Raw genomic sequence first — 19,802 nt, forward strand, 5'->3', positions numbered from 1 at the left:
ATGTTGTGTTTTTATTTGACACATCTTTTGTGTTGGTGAATGAAATGCAAAAGAGGAAAATACGGTGTGTTTCACCGACTCCTGAACCTTTAGAATTTGTAGTAAGTTAACACTGAGAAAGTGAGTGCACCATCCCTTTGGCTAAGATTGTTGTCATCTGTTCCTTAGCAGGTCTAAAAATGAGGTGAATATAACCTCAGATGAACAACAACGCATGACATATTACACAGTGGCATGATTTATTCAATAAAAATAAAGCCAAAATGGAGAAGCCATGCGTGAAAAACGAAGTAGACGTTATGATTCAATAGCTTGTAGAACCACCTCTAGCAGCAATAACTTGAAGTAATTGGTTATGATATTTATATCGTATCAGGGAGAACATTGTTTGGCACGCCACGATAAAATGAAAACTAGCCAATGATGCCAAATATTACTGGGACTAAAATGTCATATCTGTGAGGTTCTTACTTTTTCTAAGCAGCTAAATCCTCTTTTGAGCTTATACTTCCTTTTTTTACGGAGTTGAGAATCTGGCTATGCCAGGTAGCCAGAAACCGTTTATCTCGATTAGTATATTCTGCTGGAAATTAGACCTGCTTTCTGGCCTCATTCCTATGTTTTAGGAAATAGAAGCCCAAAAGAGGCTTTAACTGCTAAATTCCTCCATCAAGCAGTCTAAAAATAGAAAGTAATCCATATCCAATAATTTACGAAGGAAAAAAAACTAATTGTCCCACTTTATCCTCAACTATGATATAAACTCTGATCTTCAGGCCACAAATACGGAATATTTCAGCAGATATTTTGTCTCTCAAGAGACGTTCCACCATAAACGTACTCCTTTTTTTTTTAATCCCACGACTAAAGTCATCAGAAGCGTCATTGGACCCATGACAGACCTCCTACCAGGGACGCAATGATTCTAAATTTGAACTCTTTTCAAAAATAATTTCAGAGTCTTTGATTTTGGGATGAAGATGCGATTTGAGCTGTAATAATTGGCATATAGTCTCTAGAGGCCTGATATGAACTTCTGTGCAGCCGTAGGCAGTTGGCACACTTAAAAGAAAAGTCTATCATACGTTGCGTCTTTTGATTCAAAGTAGATTAAATAACCATTAGTTTCAGAGGCCAGCCGGAGAAGACGAGAACAGATAAGTACCTTGAATATTTTTATCTCTGTATTTGCTCTTATCTTCAAATTTGAGTTTAAGAAACACCTTTTCTTCCCATTTTTGCATAGAAATATAAATGACCCCATAAAAGACCTTTAATCCAAAAAAAGAACAAAAAAACGTATTTGTTAATACCAAAAATTTCTTTTTTTTTTTTTTTTTTTTTTTTTTTTACAAAAATATATTTTATGCATCTGGGTCACTAAAGTAATCGGACAAAGATCTGAATGCTGTTAAAAATAAAAAATAATGTATATTTTAAATTATGTTCTGATTAGTCCGGAAAAAATAAATAAAGCCATAACTGAATTCAGGATCTAAAATATTATTTTCATTTAATGTTTAGGGGGTTTTTTTATTCCGATTTATATTTTCCAGCTCTGATACGGCCAAATTTCCCCACCATTTCCCATGATCCCTCAGTACAGATTGTATAAGAATTCTACTGTTGAAACAGGAAGTTGTAATCTACTTCCTGTACTCTCCAGGCATTTTTTTCCCAGTAGAGTACGGATAAACCTCTAGCAATAGAGGAGATTTTATATTAATAATATATTTAATAAAAAAAATATGTTGTAACATTATATAAGAATTAGGTTCATGGATAATCTGGATTATAACAATATCCCTTTAATACTACAAGATTTGTACCAATTTAAGTCATGCATAATGTGGAAAAGAGGAGGATTTAGCCATTTAAGCATTAATTATTTTTTTTATTTATTTTTTTTTTTTTGGAGCATTGTGGAAATTCAAAAATCTATTTTTATTTTTTTTAGGATTAGGTAACAACATTTAAAACTGCTATGTCTCCTGATGCAAGCAAACCAATAACATTTAAAATAAATACATTTACAATAAAATATATGTAAAAAAATATATATATTTTTCCCCTATTTTAAAAAACTCTATAGCATAAAATCCCACTGTGTATAGAACACTCATTAAATCCAGAAATCGGGTGTAATGACATGTAAATTAGATATATATTTTTTCCAATATGAATTCTTTGAGCTAATTAAAGGTGCTTATCAAGGGATGTTAAAGTGGATAAAAGTCAATATATGATTCTACATGATTGCTAATTTGCATGTGATTACCCACAATCCACAGGAACAACAAGTCCTAAATTAATTATGTTTCATATCCAGAACTACTCTACAAAAAGTAAAAAAAAGATATATATTTTATTTTTTTAGCTGCATTAAACTGAATAGGCGAGTAAAATATATGTATTTTATATTTTATATGATATGATATATTTTTTACATTTATATAAAATGTAATATATATATATATGTATCTTAGATTTTATATAAAATAAAACTTAAAAAAATGTGAAATATACATATTTTATTTAAAAAAAATAAAAAATGTTTTAATTTATTTCTATAAAACAGATAAAAATATGTCACCCCCCCAAAAAAAAAAGATTATGTGTGCATAATAAATATTCTACAATAAATATAAGGATTTTTTAGTGACCTAATGCATTAAGGCCTTGTGGAAATCATGGCTGACCGTAGCTAACCCCTCTCCTGAGGTTGTGGTCAAGATGAAGGGCCAGGTTAAGCTGTATGTAGGGGATAGGACTAGATCCAGTTAGATTTAAAATGGGCCAGTAGTTGGTGGAGAGTAGGTAGGAAAATGGTGGCACCTGGTGGCACCTACGGAGTATTGGTGAAACCTAGGAGGTTTCGGCGTGTGGACATTCCTTTGGTCGATTTGATGACCACTTTTCTGACTGCAGCAGAGTCACTATTTACATATATTAACTCATTAATGTTGGGTGCTGCCCTAGGCCTGACCCCTCCACAGCCACCGTCCTTGTGATTTCTACCTCTTTAATTGCACTTTAATGCATATGATGGGTTTGCGGTACCTTTCTGCAGGTTACCCCCAAATGCATTTGCCCCATTCCCTATCAATGCACAGTGGTGTGCTCATGCCGTGTACAGGTGTTTGTTTAGACCCCCGTGCGCATGTGTAATGACTTCCCATTGGTTTCAGCGGGGGGCACTTCTCTGCCACTGATTGGCTGCTTGAGCTGTCAATCAGCGCCAGGAACATACTCTCATTGAGATCGTTGGAAGTACTTTCCTGAAGCTTAAGCAGCCAATCAGTAGGAGGATAAAATTGGGATACTGGGGCATTTAACATAAGGGGTCATGACGGGGGTCCATGCCATTTTTAGACATGTGCATGGAGGTTGAGACATTGGTAAACTTTATGAATCCAAGAACAGATCCCATCCTCTGTAGTCCGATGCCTCGGAGATTCCTTCAGACGGATCCTCATCTTGCCGGCCAGCGTCCGTCTGCCAAATTCTAATCATCTTGTTAATTTTGTGTGCTTTTCCAAATTATGAACCCATATGTCAGCTCCTTTTCTCCGTTTTGATATTTGCTGATCTGTTTGCTGGATCTACCAACCTTCTACAGAAAGAACGGCATCTGTTCTCAATTTCAAAGGCTGTTGACGTACTTCATGTTAGAAAACCGTCTATTTTGCTGTGATCATATATAAGACTCCAAATAGGTGCTTTTGCTCACAGTATGTTATGGTTGATATCCCTGCTTAAATGCAGGTAACTCAATTAAATGTATCTTTAAATAATGACAAGTCCAGGTTTCCATGAGAATGTATTAGAGCCATTTGGGTAATACAATTAGCAAAGCCATTACATTTCATCTCCATGATGGGCTATTAAAGGGTTAATATTTCAAGAGTCTCAGGGTCAGCGCATCTAGAAAGTTCCTGGGTACCATGATAACTGAACTTCAAGATGAAATCTAACCTTGCATCAACATTAGGGGTAGAAATGGGGGGGGGGCAATTTTTTTTTCTGAATTTGTGCATATTTAAGACAATAATTTTCTCACGTAATCTGTAAATTTTCAGCATGAGATAATTTCCCCAAAAATTAATTCTGCTTCGCATACGGACATCTGCCTCACATATGTTTCCTCCAGATGCTCTATTTCACTGTTAGTTAGTGAGGGACAGGTGTAAGGTGTTATATTCCCTAGTACTCATCCATAAATCCTTAAACACAAAATTAACCATATCCTTCCTGTAAACCAGACACTAGAGAGTTAATGAGAACGTTTTGCACCAGCGCCTCGTTCATCGTGGACACGTTTCCCCATACCTATTTTGGTAATTATATTCAAGATTTCACAGCGCAATGGTACCCATTTTTTATCACTACATATTTAAGGGTTAATCCCATGTGAGCGTTGCCTTACCCCCAGATAAGTGCTGCCTCATCATAGAAACCTATCTCCCATTTCTTTTATTCCTCAGTGCTCCCTGTCACTTAAAAACTGCACTAAAAAGTTTATTGAGATACTGGTGCTGCTTAGCAACAGAGTGCTGGCATTTTTTCCAAACCCCCTCCTCTATGTATTATATCACAGCAGTCTGACCGCCTACGACCAGTCCCAGGCTCCTTTAAACGAATAGACCTTCGAGCAAGCGCCTTGTCTGTGATATGAGAAGATGCCAGCAAGAGCTGAGCAGAGGGAACAGATTAACCCCTTAAGGGCGGTCCCTAAACCCATTGAAAACTACATTTTGTCATTAAGGGGTTAAGAGGCCCTACTGAAAGAAACTACAGACAAACAGTACAATATTTAAAAACAGGAAAACGTTAATTTAATGTGTACACGTCAGTAGGACATAATATTTAAGGAAAGTTGGGAAAAAGATCTATGCGGAAGAAAATGAAATTCCTTTTGGTGGCCATTTTGAAAAAAAAAAGAATCAGGTCTTCCTGTAGCTTGTACTCGGTTTGTTTTATTCGCCCTATAACCCGAAATAGCATAAAGTAGTGCGTAGGACAATAAGTTATTGGATGATCTATTCTGCCGTACCATAGAAGGGAGGAAAATTAGGTTGTTTGGACTGCCTGAAGAATTATTTATTCTTAATAGAGGCAGCCGTGACCTTGGGCATCCCAAGAGAGGAGAGAAGATAATTTGTTTTGCAGGCAGGAAACCCAGTATAATAACGCCAGATCTGATGTTCAATTTTTTATTTTAATTTATTTATTTTCATTTCTTCCAGAGGTGATTGCGACGGAGTCGGAAAAAAAAAAAAACACGCACGGGTCAGGGTCGGTTCTGAGAGGATGCTAATATTCCCTTTTCTTCTCTCTGTCGCTCTCTCTCTCTTTTTTTTTTTTTTTTAAGAGAGCGAGATAAGAACTCATATTGACAAAGTGCCCGAGGCTTATCATTGGCTCAAAATGACTTAAATGAGAAAGGAATCCCTTAGATAACTGAGGGTTGCAGGTTGACGAGGATTAAGACAGTACAGGAAGAGCAAGTGGAGAACATGAAAATGTTATTTAAAAATGACTTAATGCGGATCTGTAACTCTTCCGGCATCCTACAGCTTACAGGCACCAAACACATGAAGATTGAAACAAAAATACATATACGTATTGGAATCCCACCTTATATGTATGCCGTGGGAGCGGCCATCTTAACTTCCTGTTTGCGTGATCATTCATCCCCAATAAGTTATCACTTCCCTCTTGCTGTTGATGGGGTCCAGCAGCCTTTCTAAAGGATGGGAAGGAGAAGGGAGAGAACTTCCTAACAGGACAATGCTGGACCTATTAAAAATTAAATAATGTAATTAGTCACTTATTTTAATGTATCTACCCCCGAAATAATTGCATCCACAAAGATATGTGCCCTGAAGACCTCTGCAGTGTTGGCCCACAACTCTGTACCTTGGTTCCATAAAAAAATCCTGCTCTGTTCCTCTCTCTAATATTTTTTAAAAAAAACCTCTTTAATTTATCATTCAGCCATTAGTATACTTGTGAACGTTCGGGATTTGACCCTGAGTCTCTGGGTTTTTGTCCTAATCTCAGGGTCTCATGGTAAAAGAGCAGATTCTCATGGACACAAAGTCGGGAGTGGACCCTTTCCTTTTCTACACTGATGTGGCCATATCTAAGCCTTCCAGATGATGCTTTTGCTACCTATAAGTTATGGTTGATATCCCTGCTTGAAGGCAGGTGACTCAATTATGTATATCTTTAAATAATAAGTCACGGTTTCCACGACGACCAATATTAGAGCCATTTGGTTGACACATTTGGCGAGTCCCTACATAGATTATTGGCGATGGCCTTTTCAAGAGATAATATCTCAAGCTTCTAAAGGTCAGCTGATTTAGGAGGTTCCTGGGTCCATTACACTATTAATACAACATAATAGTCAGGCCTTCATCTCCTGTCAGCCCGAGCAGGAAGTTGGAAGCCACTTCCTGTTCTCTCCCCGCATTGTTTTAGCGGACGGCGCATCAGCCTTTAGCGCTAGAGATTGTTTCCAGGCATGCAGGTCCCCTGAAAAGCAATTAGCACAATCGTGGTAGGGCGAGGCAGGGATTTAAGCCATGTGATGGGGAAGCAAGATGGCAGCTCCCTCATACAGCCCAACAGGAAATAAAAAAGAAGATTTTACTACATGAATATATTTTTTACATGCAGTGAAAAATGCCGTATGAGAATTGGATGAACAACAATAGAATGTATAGAATTAGCCTGTAATTAACCTTAATTTCCATATATCTGGGAATTGAGATGCATCGGCGGGAAACAAGCGGACTAATGTCAGGCAGTTTAATGGTTGATAATTACATGCAATAATTCATGAAATTGACATTGCCAAACAAAGACAAAAACGTGCATTGATTTGCTTAAAAAATATATAGTTAACCACTTAGAAAGGGACATACAGGTTATTACTTTGCTTAATGTTTTTTCTACAGATAGAATTTTATAAAGCCATGCATGGCTTCATGCGGTGGGGGGACCGGAGATTAAAATCGGCCTCAGGGCTGGCGTGTCGCTATGTGTATCCAGGGGTGGTAAAGGTTAGTGAGTGTTGCCGTGGGGCACTGGTCCACCATGGTTTTTCCCGGTTTGCCCAATGGTGAGTCCTGGCTTGGGCACAAGCTGGCAAAAGGGTTCCATTTGAAGGACCTCAGCCTTTTCCGCTGTATCTCGGCTCTCACCTGCTGTTGAGGGGTAGCTTTGTTAGTCCGACGGCATACATTCAAAAAATATGGCATGCCTTTCATGGCAATGACTTTTTTATCGGGTGAATATCTAGTTTCTGGGAAGCTCTTTCAAGAAATCATTATTATCATATAATTTTTTTTATGAATTCCAAAGAGAAAACACCCCAGGTCAGGCATTAGTAGCAATGTATGGGTCAAGAATGAGTGATAAGGCACAGACCATTGCCAAACTGGCTGTAAAGTCATTAAGTGGGGGAAGGAGAGAAGAATGTTGAGGGACAATGAGTGGGAAAGAGATAAATAGGACACTTACAGAAGGGCTTACATCTGAACAATAGTAAGGAAAGGAGATAAAATGGGAGGAGAAGAAAGAAGAGAAAAGGAAAGGAGAGAAGAAGAAAGATAATAAAAGGAGAAAATAGGAGGTAAAGGAGAGAAAATGGATGTAAAGTAGAGGAAAGGTAATAAAAGTACAGATGAGATATCGGAGAGCAAACAGGAAACCTACGTGAACTCCGTGATCATACTTATAACGTGCTTCACCTCCATTCTGGTAATCCATCTAGCGTTCCTGATGGTGGGAGAACTCTGTTGGGTTCTTTTGCTGGTTTTTCCATATTCTACTCTGGTTTCATGGTATCTGAACATCCCAACTACACGTACTAGTCTTTTGGAATTAAGGGTCCCCATTAAGGAAATCCCAACAGAATGCCGGGTTCAATGTCAAAACAACACCTAGAAATAAGTTCTGGCCCCTCGTCTACCAAAATTAAAGAGGGGGGGATGTTCCTGCATCGTCCATGTCAGCATATAGGAAAAAAGGACCTCTCCGAGTCTAGGCTTTCCTTTTACACCACTTCCTTCAATTGCCCACAAACCCCTAATGTCCTACTCATTCTTAACTCTATTCCTACCACCCCAAACCCTCGTCTCAGTCCCTTCTCTGTCATCATGGCGCCCTTACACCTCCCCTGTGCTATGTCTCCAGATACACGCCATAGGATGTCCCACCTGCCCAACACATCATGTTTCTTTTTCACGTGCAATGTGTCCGATTTGGGCATTATGCATTCACACAGCAGCCACGAGAGTCAGGCCATTGGCCACATCAGCAATCAGGACTTAAGCCTGGTTGTCGGGACTGTTTGGTTTTCCATTTCAACAGAATAGCTCCAAACTCCCAGTATTTCTCTTTGTAATACCAAAAAACAATAATTATATTATATAATTTGTCATAATAGTGATTGATTACAAAAATAAGTGTGAAAATGGCAAACAAATAAGTCTTCTTCTGGCTTTGTAGGATTCTCTTCACCAGTAACCATGAAATATTAAAAACCGCTCTAAAAACCAATTATAGGACATATTTTGTGCCGGATCATTTTTGTAAGAAAGCAGAGGTTGTCCTGTCCCCAGGTTACTCGGGGATGCATGTAGCCTCCTTTTTGGCAATCTCGGAAGAAATTAATAGGATCTTCTCAGGCGTGAGAAGCCGTGAAGGTGGTATTCATCAAAAATAAATGCCTGTTATACACCTGTTGTTAATATTGATGAGTGTTTGCAGAAAGGAGAACAGAATAAAATGTATTCGTTAAGAACAAATTGGTACAAACAGAGCAACGGCAAAGGGTGGGATGAAAATATCTTAAATACTCGTTGGCCGGCTCGGATCCAGAGGTCTTTTATAGGGGATCCTCTTGCCCACCCCCAGCTATTTTCCTGGCACATCATATACTTACCGTGAGTCAGCACAGCAAAAGTCTCAGGAGGTCTAACGAGACAACCCATGGGCATGCAAGGGATATTGATTTCAATGGGATCGGGTTCCTGCCCCTGATTGTACAGTTAATAGTAGACTTGTGCATATGGACCATACTCTCTTATACTCTCTCTCAATGTCTCCCTACCTTTTCCGTGTCTCCACAGCCCCACTTCTTGTTCTCTGTTTCTTCTCCTTCTTCTTCTTTTTCTTCCTGTTCTCCATTTCTTCATTCTTCTTTCTTTTCTGGTGATCCGCCTCTACCGGTTATCCTCTGCGTTACCCAGGCCTTCTGGAGCACTTCCTCATCAAGCCAGTGCCTCGCTGAGCACCACGGGGACAACTCCTCCCTTTTTCCTCCAATCAGGGAAAGAGGTTGTCCCCGTGGTGCTCGCCAAGGCTCCTCGCAGATGCGGAAGTGATCCTGGGGCCAGCGTAACGTAGGAACAGGTTGATAAGGAGAGAGATGGGAGGAGGCAGAGAGACGTTGCGAGAGACCATGAAAGTGTGTGACAGAACGTGACTGAGTATGAGTGCAGAAAACGAAAGTCAATCACTATATAAAGCACAAGGAATGCTGCCACGTTTAGCTACATAAGGTATACTTAGATGACACTCTAGGGGTTAAATATGAGGTTGTATACTGTAATTAAGCATTTTTGGGGATTTATTTCCTATTGTTACAATATCAATGTTCCAATGTAATATTTTTGGACGACTTGGTCAAGAACCACATTGAGGAGATCCTTTGTGGCAATGCTAATGAAGTCCTGGTTATCTGACGAAGTCCTTGTCCTCATATAAATGAATCGAAGGGTGCCCGTGGGAGTGGGTGCTTCCATTCATGAGAATCTGAGTTCTATTGAGCATGTGCAGGAAGTGTACTTACAAACACTTCCTGTCTTCTGTAGAGGCAGTCGAGGGGCGGAGTCAAATGAGACAGAAGACTAAAGAATTTTGCACACAGTAAAACTCAGTAATAAAAAATACTATTTCAGTCTCTATGGCAAGAACCTATCAGTGCTTGCTTTTCTGTCATGTGATAATATATGTATTCCCTGAAAAATTACAAATATGGTTAAAATTTACTTGATTTAAAAATTATTATTTTGGCAAAGAATGCTGTTTCTGATGCTGCGTGAATGATGAATGTAAAATTCAACAGAGTAGGCGGAACAGCAGTTTTAATTATCCTTTTTTTGGCAGGTGGTGGGGGTGGGGTGGGATTTTTTTCATGTCCTAAACAGCCAATGGATTTTTTTTATTCTATTACAGATTCATCTCTTTTTAACCAAATTTTTCCTATTTCTCTCTCTTTTTTTACAGATTAATCTTTTTTTAACCCGATCTTTCCCTTTTCTCTCTCTCTTTCATTTTTTTCTATGCTTTCACCTAAGCAGCTGACCATTTAGGAATTGAATTTATGGGTAAGTCATTTTTTTTGTAATTCTTTAATAAAATATTTAAATATATATAGAGAGAGAGTTATAGTAAAAAAATGTTATATATATATATATATATATATATTTATGTATTTGTTAGATATTTTTATTAACCTTAAGAAATGACTATTTTGAAATGTTATCCAATGTTTACAGAATTCAGAGGGTATTTTTTTTACTCGAAATTACATAGAATTATCTTTCGTGTTGCCGGCAGAAAAAAAAAATACTAGCGGAAAATATTTTCAAGTGGATTGAAGAGGCTTTTATCCATAATTACATTAAATGCATTGTGAATTTAAGACTCAATTTAACAAAACATCTCTACGATTTTTTTTTAATCTTTATATTTGTTTTGGTAACTGGAAATAGCGGCTTAGTAGTAGTGATTTATTGTTTATTTATATATTTTGAGTCATGGCGTTAGGTGCATGAAGGGAGGCGTAGAAAACATAAATTCCAGCTCTTCGAAACGGGATATCTGCTTGGGGGTGTGGCTAGAAATAGGGAGGGTGTGGTCAGAAGTGAGAGTGGGTGGAGAAGATGCAGAAGAAGGTTGGGTCAGGGCATGACCACCCAACCATCATAAATGAAGAGCTACCTTGAGGAGCTCAGATGGCCATGTGGGATACCTTGGGCTATTCAGATTAGAAGATGTCCCCTAACTGGCCCATGATCCCCACTGTCCCGTTTTTACTACAGGGGAAAGGGCCCAAAATTGGGACTGTTCCATGAAAACCTGGACACCTGAGGGTTATGTAAAACAAACAGGTAATCATATGACCATACTGAGGACATCTCCAGGTTTGACCTGGAGTCTCCAAGTGAAACAATGCTTCCTTGGGTCTCCACATCACTTTCTCTAGGCAGGGGTTCAGCATTTGACCATGCCAGCTCCCCGACTACTTATAGCCCATTTAAGGCTGTCTGGGGCTAGATGCACCCCTGTGTGCATGAAGCCTCACCCTATGCATGCCTAGCGTCCATGTCTGCATATGCATACCTGTGAACTCTCTGGGTTTTCGAGAAGCACCAGTTCTCCTGGTAAACATCTGAATCCTCTGGCTCATCAGAGTGGGGTGATGATACTCCCCACCCATTTTACCCGCCAGGGGGTAGTCCTGGCCGCACCCTGCGGAGCCAGAGCCTAAAAGTTCCCAGCTATGAACATATGGCTATCCCCACCTCCTCATGAACCCAAGAAGACGGAGAGTTCCAGGTAGCATACCCAAATTCCAAGGTGTAAATGCGAGCGCTTATGATCTCACAGTGCGTGCTACCCTTCAGGAGAGAGCGTGTGTTACCATGGAAACAGCCAAAAACGCTGTGTTCCTCATCATCTTCCATTTGAGCGTTTTCTCAGCTATTTCTGGGAATCCAGTCATAACCCGCTAGGTCTAAGTTTGATTACAATGATTATTTTTTCTTCATGACCAATACGAAAAATGTGTATTTATTTTCCAAATATCTAAACTAAATTAGCGTTAAAAAAAAAAATCAATGCTGGCTCAGAACTCGCCGTACTTGGTGGAGAGGCTTCTGACACCCGCGAGGTGTTGGTTGGCAGGGGTAATTATTATTGATCTCCTCTGTCCGTTTCTTAGAATACCACACATTGAGGCTAGAGAATGCATTCACCTATGACTTCTGGGGGGGGCTTCACATGTGTAACTAGGCCGAAGGATGAAAACAGACGGGTATTGAAGTCGTGTAATGAATTTCCGAGGAACTGGTTAAGTAATCCATACCAACGATTCGTAAGTGACTTGGCTGCATCATTGCTAATTTATATGTGACGTTGGATAACTAACTGGTTAATTATGTAGGGAGAAGATTTTAGATGGTATATATGGAGGTTTTACCTGGTGGACAAAGGAAACAGCCTCCCAGCAGAAGTGGTAGAGGTTAACACAGTGAGGGGATTTCATTCCTCACGAGGAAACTCTTCCTGCTTCCCCTGGACCCGCAAAAAAGAGTTCCCTCACTGATCTGCGTTCATTGCTGCAATGTCAACATTAACCCATAAAATGCCAGATAAATCACCGGCCCTCTGGGGACACATTTTCTAGACTTACTAGGCATGCCATTAGTTCTCGAGGGTTTAAAACAGGTATCAGCCATTTCTCTGGCTGCTATTGTATCATATTACTATAGCAACCAATAGAACCCTCCAACCGCAAGAAACATTCTATTGGTTGCTATAGTGATAAGACCACTACGTTGCGCCGTAATTCTAACTTCCATTGAACATCTACGGTTATACTTCATTTTCTTAAAAAAAATAAAAAGTAAGTTCCTAAAAATGTTATATCCAGAATAGCACTTGTATGATATTTGGTACCTCCTGTGCCAAAAAGCAGTTTAACCCCTTGAGTGCCAACCCAGTGGCAAAGGCAAGAAACGTCCCCTCATTTTAGATTGAAGCCTTCAAAGAGGCCGCGATGGAGAAATGTTAATCCCCATTTTTTTTTGCCACTTATTATTATTTTCACATTTGAAAACAAAACAAAAATAATCTCCAAAAAAAAATGAAAATAGGTCCTAGAAATTCCACCTTCTACTTTTTTTTTAAACTTTTTTAAGTAATTGTCGTTTTTCTTTTATTCTAATAACTTTATTTGTAGCTCAGGGTATCGGAGGTATCAAAAATACCTCTCTTCCTCCCGTCGACGGAGAGAAGAAGAAGAAGGGAAGACTTGGGTTTTATCCGCAGAGATAAGAGCTGAAATTTCTATTTCTTCTCAGCTTTTGAAAGAAAAAAAAAAGACGACGTTGAGTAAAGTAAATTAATCTTTCATCTTTACTTTATCTCTGAAGGCTTTCTCTTCTCCATAATCCTACCCTTAGAATTGTCTTCTTCTCTGTTGGATTGAGGCTCACGGTGATATCTTGAAAGCCAACAGAACCTGGATGTTTGACCAGTTTTTTGACGAGACCACTTCCTTAAGATAAAAACTAGAACTTTTGAAGGCGGCCTTTCATTTCTACCGCGGTTGCTTCATCACGTTATTAAATCCCTTATTATGATATTGGCGATGATGAAATTGGCATTGAAACTTTTTTTTCCAACGTGCGACTTTTGACCCCCGTTGGGTGCTTCAGATCATGGTCACTTCTTTGTAGATCAGTAAGAAGCACACTGAATTTTTGAAACACGGCACACGGAATTTTAAATTCCTCTTGACCCTCTGACCTTGGCAGAAGCCATCTTCTGTATCTCTTTACCGGGTGTTTCACATAGTGCTGCCAAGAACAATCTAGAGCTGGAATTTATCAACGTACAGTCTCATGAGACTACTCGCTGCCAGCAGCCGGAGTCAATTGCTGATGGTGCATAGTCCTGTCGAGGTGTATTTTACAAAGCTGTGTTCATATGTAGCCGTGAAAATATATATATTATATATATATATATATATAAAATATATATATAAAAAAATATATATAAAAAAATTTATAAAAATATATATATAAAAAATAATTTTTTTATTTTATTTTTAATTTTATTTTCTAGTAAAAGAGAATTGTTAAAATGTTTTGTTTTTTTCCTGTACACTGATTAATCATCCAGGCAGCTGGAAAGCAAAATAAATAAATTAAAAAATTTAAAGGACATTTTTTTTTTTAGATATACTGTAGTTATACGTGGATTCTACTTTTTCTGTAGGTTAACCTGATTTTGTTTCTTAAAAAAAATAAGAAAACTTGATGACTTTTCTTATGGAAATATTCTATAATTAAGAAATCTTTTTTTACTGTTTTTCAAAAACTTTTTTTTTAACCCAGGGAAAAAAAGTGAAAATCTAAGTTTTTACAGAATTTTATAGAATCCAAATTATACTAGATTTATTTTTTAAAATTACTATGACAGTTAATATCTTTTTTTACAATAATAGATGTTTAATGAGAAATTCAGTGTCATCAAAAATTAATTTAAGCGTCTTTACGGCATTATAATCACTCTGTACTTTATCAAGTTAAATTGGATCCGTCACCCCCCCCCCCCCAAATAGTACATTTTACATTTCTGTACAAAAACAGTGATTAAGACAGAAAAATAACTCATACGTATGTATTACAATACGCCGTATGTCTATACTATGGGAGCCGCCATCTTTCTTTTCTTAGGATCTGCATGCTTATTCCATGTCCCTCCCCTGTTTCTTAGTTTAATTAAAGCCAAAAAAGCATCACATTAGAGTCCCAATAATAACATTACACTTAACCCATTTATAACTCCCGTCCTCAAAAATCATACGTCTTCCTACATAACGACCCTTCCATCTTCTCATTCCACATAGTATCTCTACATAATCAGCAAGGCTCCATCCCCTATTCAAATCACTTTCTGAGTGGTTGACCTGGTGGTGATGATTAACATGAAGTAAGTAACTACGGATGCTAGCATGGTTGAGCAGGGGCAGAATGACAGCCATTTTGAACTAGACATAGAACTAAACTACTGCTCTTCATAACCTGTAGCAAAGAGGTCCAGCTACCTGCCCTCTACTTGACCCCCTGACCATAGTTATCTCTAGTACTCATGTTTCAGCCCTCTCCAAGCCCTTAATAGATTATAAGCTCACAAAAGTAGAACCCTCTTCACCTTTTCTAAGATTCGTTGGAGGCGTCAGATCTGTCTGTCTTTAGAATTTCTGAGGCACCTCTTAGCCCTTCTAAAGAGAATGAGGTTTCAGGAGGCAGAAGTGAAGGTCCAGTGGTCATCTCCCTAACTTAATACACAGCTTTGTCCTATGATGCAGATGAAGAGATGTCCACCCTGAAAAAATGGTAGCCCAACAAATATCCATTTCTTGACCTACCTAGTTTTTAAATATGGCCACTCAAAGCTTACCCATGGCTTATCAATCCTGAATTCTGGGACAGAGAAGTCCAAGAGGTTTTAGAACTAAGCTAAGATGGCATCTCCACCATAACACAACCTAAAAATCAGGATCCGTTGTTTGAGTGGAATGATTCCCTTTAACTCTAGAAAGTCCATCTCTTGGTCTAGCAGACCACAAAAAATCACTTGTATGTTTTTAATTTCATGAAACACATTTTTCAAGCCGGAAAAGAAAAAATCTGAGAAAAGCTTAAGCGCATTAATCATCAGGAAGCGTATCCATCTCCGTTTATCCAACAGACATGTTTTAAATATCATTGTTTATTGTATGATAGTGAAGACGGCTAATTTTAGGTGCACGTCTGACTTCGTTAGAGGCTTAGCATAACACCATGCATTGCTTAGCAACACTCCTACCCTCAGTATGTGTCAAAGTCAGCGATTGTACAATATCTAACCGTCGGTGGCAGGCGTAGTGTAAGAGAACATCTACTTTTAACGCGGTTGGGAAAACGCAACAAACAATTGCTTATTTCTGGTCCTGTGTCTAGAAGAGACCGGATCTCGTGTGCATTTTTGAAGACTTTTAGAGTGAGGCAGGAGACCTGCTCCGTAGGGTTTCATGCTGTGAACCCACATGACATTTTTTCTAAACTAATGTACTGGTATGAACAGCGTGACAAGAACAGAGTAAGCACCCACTGATTTCATTATTGGCTTTAATAAACTATTATTTTCTGACTTGACTGCGCGTGAGATTATAGTGTTATGCTTTCCGTCATGGGCTAGTTGTTCAACGGCCGACCGAAAGCAATGTCTATACTATTTACTGTCGTTTTATGTACAGTAGGGCCGAGAATTGGTGAGGGTAGCACTTTCTGCTCCGTGGAAACGCACATAGGGCTTGATGTCTACATCCCAATGCATGTGACGTTTCATCGAGAGCAGACCTTCTACAATCCCAAGGGAGTTACTGCAGGTATTAACATGCAAGGGGGTGAAATCACAGGGTTTTCTTGGTATCCCCACAGGAACAACCTCTGAACTTTCTTCTGGCTCTACACTGTCAAATGTCCCTCTTTTAGTTGTTATGTTAAGAATGTTTGTAATTTTCCAAGGGTCATCAGGATGCAGGAGCACATATGATATTAGGTGGGCAGGGTTGTAGTGTCACATCGTGCCCCATTAGGGTTGCCACCCGACCAGGTTTCTAAAGACTCCCGGAAAATGTAAGGCTGGTGGTCATATTAGTCAACATTATGGAGGAAACAGGAACCGGGGAGCCTTTCTTTCCCTTTCTCTCTCTTTCTCCTCCTCTCGTTTGGGTCTTCTATCTCTTCAACTTTCTATTTTCTCTTGCCTCTCTTCGTTCTCCCATCTGTTTCCTCTCTCTCTCCTCTCCTTTATCTTTTTCCTCTCTTTAGTCTCTCTCTGCTTCTTTCTCATCTCTCCCATCATCTTTCTCTTTGTTCTTAAAAGTCTCTCACTTTCCTCTTATTCCTACCTACTTAACCAAATAAACTCAATGACCATGCTGGACCCACACCGCCAGAGCAACCACTCAAAGAGTGTCCCGGAAATGACTCTACAATTGGTGACAACACCAATCCCTACTCATGTTATAGATTATTCCTATGAATTTATCTGATTACTCAATATTTTGAGCCTAATCTGTCAATGGCAAAAAGAGAATCAACGGTAGACAAAATAACTTTATATTTTTTAAAAAACAATGAGATTGATGGAGCCAAGGAAATGTGGAGGCCACATGAAGGTTTTGCCCATGGTGCACTTCCCCTGGGTACAGAAGGCTGCAAGGCGGGCAGAAACCGAAGCATCTGTTTAAGGAAAGCTGTGGATTTTCAATTCTCACAGCAGCTGTCGAAAGAATCCTGTACGTTTTATCCTCATTGGCCACGAATGGAGAAACCAAAACATATCTAGCCGGCCCTGCATACATATGATCATGTAACCTTGAAAATGTCCGTACAGGGCATGTGACACATTGAGTATAGAACGAGCGGAATTGGTGCAAAATGGAAATACACCTAGCAATAACTGGAAGCATTCCATTGATTTCTATGGTGATTGTTCACTAAAGTGTAGGATTGTTATCTACTTATCTATTAAATATAGATCCATACCCTTCACTGTTAATGATACAATTAGAATATATTTTGATCATTGATCCATTTTATCAATCTCATTTAAGTTTTAATTATTCAAGTATTCTGTAATCTGAATTTCGACCCTTTCCACCTTCCTAAATATCCTCATGTTCTAAGAATTTTCATCAGGAAATCACAATTAGCGTCAAATCCTTACTTACATTTCCACTGAGTAACCTCTAGAGGGAGCTCAACCCAAGAAAGAACATACATAATTAAAGAGATAAGATAATGTGCTAAAAGATCAATGTGTTTCTATCCTTCATGAGTTTTACGTTTGCATGCTTCGTCATATAACTAGAATTTAGAGCTGACATAGATCAAAACACTTCAGCCAATTAAAACAAAGGTTTTATTTAAAAAAACCAAAAAAAAAAACCCTTAAATTAGCATTTTCCTAACAAAAATCATGGTTTAAATTAAAAAAGAAAATGAAATTAAAAAAGAAAACAATGATTAAGCCCCGCCCTCTCAAAAAATCAGAAAGAAAGGGAAATATAATTATTTTTCCCTTTCTTTCTCATTTTTTGAGAGGGCGGGGCTTAATGTTTTTTTTTCTTTTTTAATTTAAAAAAATATAATGCACTATTTTTTTTCTATATATTCATAAAATCTGAATCTGTTTAAAATACTTTCTGCAAATGGGAATTTTGTAGTTATCTACCAGATAATGTTTTGTTATTTTTCCAATACAACGGATCCCACACAGGGATTCTAACTAACCAGTAAAAATACAATACGAATAAACTGCCCACAAGGGATATTAATCTTTTCATTTGAACGTATTGATTTCTATTTTCTTTTGCTAATGAGAAGTAATTAGTTTTAATGGGTAATAACTGAGTCGGTTTAAAAACATGTTCACATCTCATTTATTTAAACTTCTAAACGATTGTTATTGTGTAGTAAGTCGGAGGATAGTTAGAGATAGTTCCATCGCATGTATTATGTATTTTGTTGGATTTGGGTTCTAAAATACCAGGGGAAACCTCTTTGTGCCCCAAATCCCTTGTGCCCCTATTATGCCATATACAAAGCTTAGTCCACATCTGTGGTCAAGCCAAGCTTATAAAAAACATACAGTTGTCGCTGATCAGGTTTACACAATTCTGAATTATTTCTCATCTGGTTTGGAATGTTCATACCTAGCATACTCAACATCGGAATCTAGCTTCACTCCATTCCGAATGTTCCGATCTAGCTTTGCTTCATTCAGAATGTTCCAATGTAGCTTCACTCCATTCAGAATGTTCCCATCGAGCTTATCCAGCATCAGAATGTTCATATCTTGCTTCTCTCCATTCCAAATGTTCTTATCTAGCTTACTCAACATCAGAATGTTCCCATCTAGCTTCACTTCATTCAGAATGTTCCCATCTAGCTTCTCTCTATTCGGAATATTCCAATCTGGCTTACCCAACATCAGAATCTTCCCACCTAACTTCTCTCCATTCAGAATCTTCCCATCTAGCTTACCCAACATCAGAATCTTCCCATATAGCTTCTCTCCATTTGGAATGTTCCCATCTAGTTTCACTCAATTTGGAATGTTCCAGTGTAGCCTCAGCTGATTCAGAATGTTCCCATCTAGCTTCACTAGATCCAATCTAGCTTCAGTCGATTCAGTATGTTTCTGTTGTCTTGTGCTTGGGCTGTCCTGGTGTCTTAGTTTGAAAGTGGCTGTTGTGGTGAAGAGTCACAGTTCTCCTAGTTTCCAAGTCCTGGTATCCACACAGCACCCAGAGGCTCAACCTCTCGAGACAAGGAGCTATTGCAGATGAAGAGCTAGATCTACCTAGATGACTTTCTCCTCACTGATTATCCAGTTCCTGCCCATCATCCATGACATATATGACCTGGAATGTACATATCTACCTTCACCTAATATAAAACACTTATATGAAGTCTTACATGATTCTCATACCTTCCGCTACCCAATTCACATTATTTTACAAAATGTACCCGTTTAGAGGAAAATTGTATCGAAAGACTATATACTCAACCAGGTAGTCTATAAAGCAGTTGACACGGCTCAATAATAAGACTGACCTATTTAGAATAACCTGAAATTCAATATATTCCATCCCCTATGGGTCCCCCCCCGGAGTAAACCTTTAATGTTGGCAGATTTACAAGAAGACAGATGCAGGCCATAGAAAACAAAATTGTTAAGTTGGAAGTGACAGTGATGGAAAACGTGAAATCAGTGAGTATTAGAGTTGCAGGAATTTAGCAGGAGTAATAAATAAAAAAAAAATGGTTGTCAGGCCTTATTCCTGCTAAATTGAAGAATATGAGCAAACAAATCAATGGCAATTTAAAATTCCTCAGCCGTCTACATCCAAATCTAATTGATAATTACTGAACAAGCAC

General features: G+C 38.4%; 1 protein-coding gene across 1 annotated transcript in view; it reads left to right on the forward strand.

The window, feature by feature from the left end:
• The window catches only part of LOC149274468 (pro-neuregulin-3, membrane-bound isoform-like), a 144,253-nt gene that overhangs the window by 104,153 nt on the left and 20,298 nt on the right, over positions 1–19,802 (forward strand). Inside the window, exon 5 of the mRNA XM_089505446.1 lies at positions 10,377–10,403. Within this exon, the coding sequence (XP_089361572.1) occupies positions 10,377–10,403 (27 nt within the window). The remainder of the gene's footprint in view (positions 1–10,376; positions 10,404–19,802) is intronic.

This window comes from Sceloporus occidentalis, unplaced genomic scaffold (genome assembly GCF_023333645.1).
Source record: "Sceloporus occidentalis isolate IW3139 unplaced genomic scaffold, rSceOcc1.0.p SCAF_329, whole genome shotgun sequence".
In the NCBI taxonomy this organism is placed as follows: domain Eukaryota; kingdom Metazoa; phylum Chordata; class Lepidosauria; order Squamata; family Phrynosomatidae; genus Sceloporus; species Sceloporus occidentalis.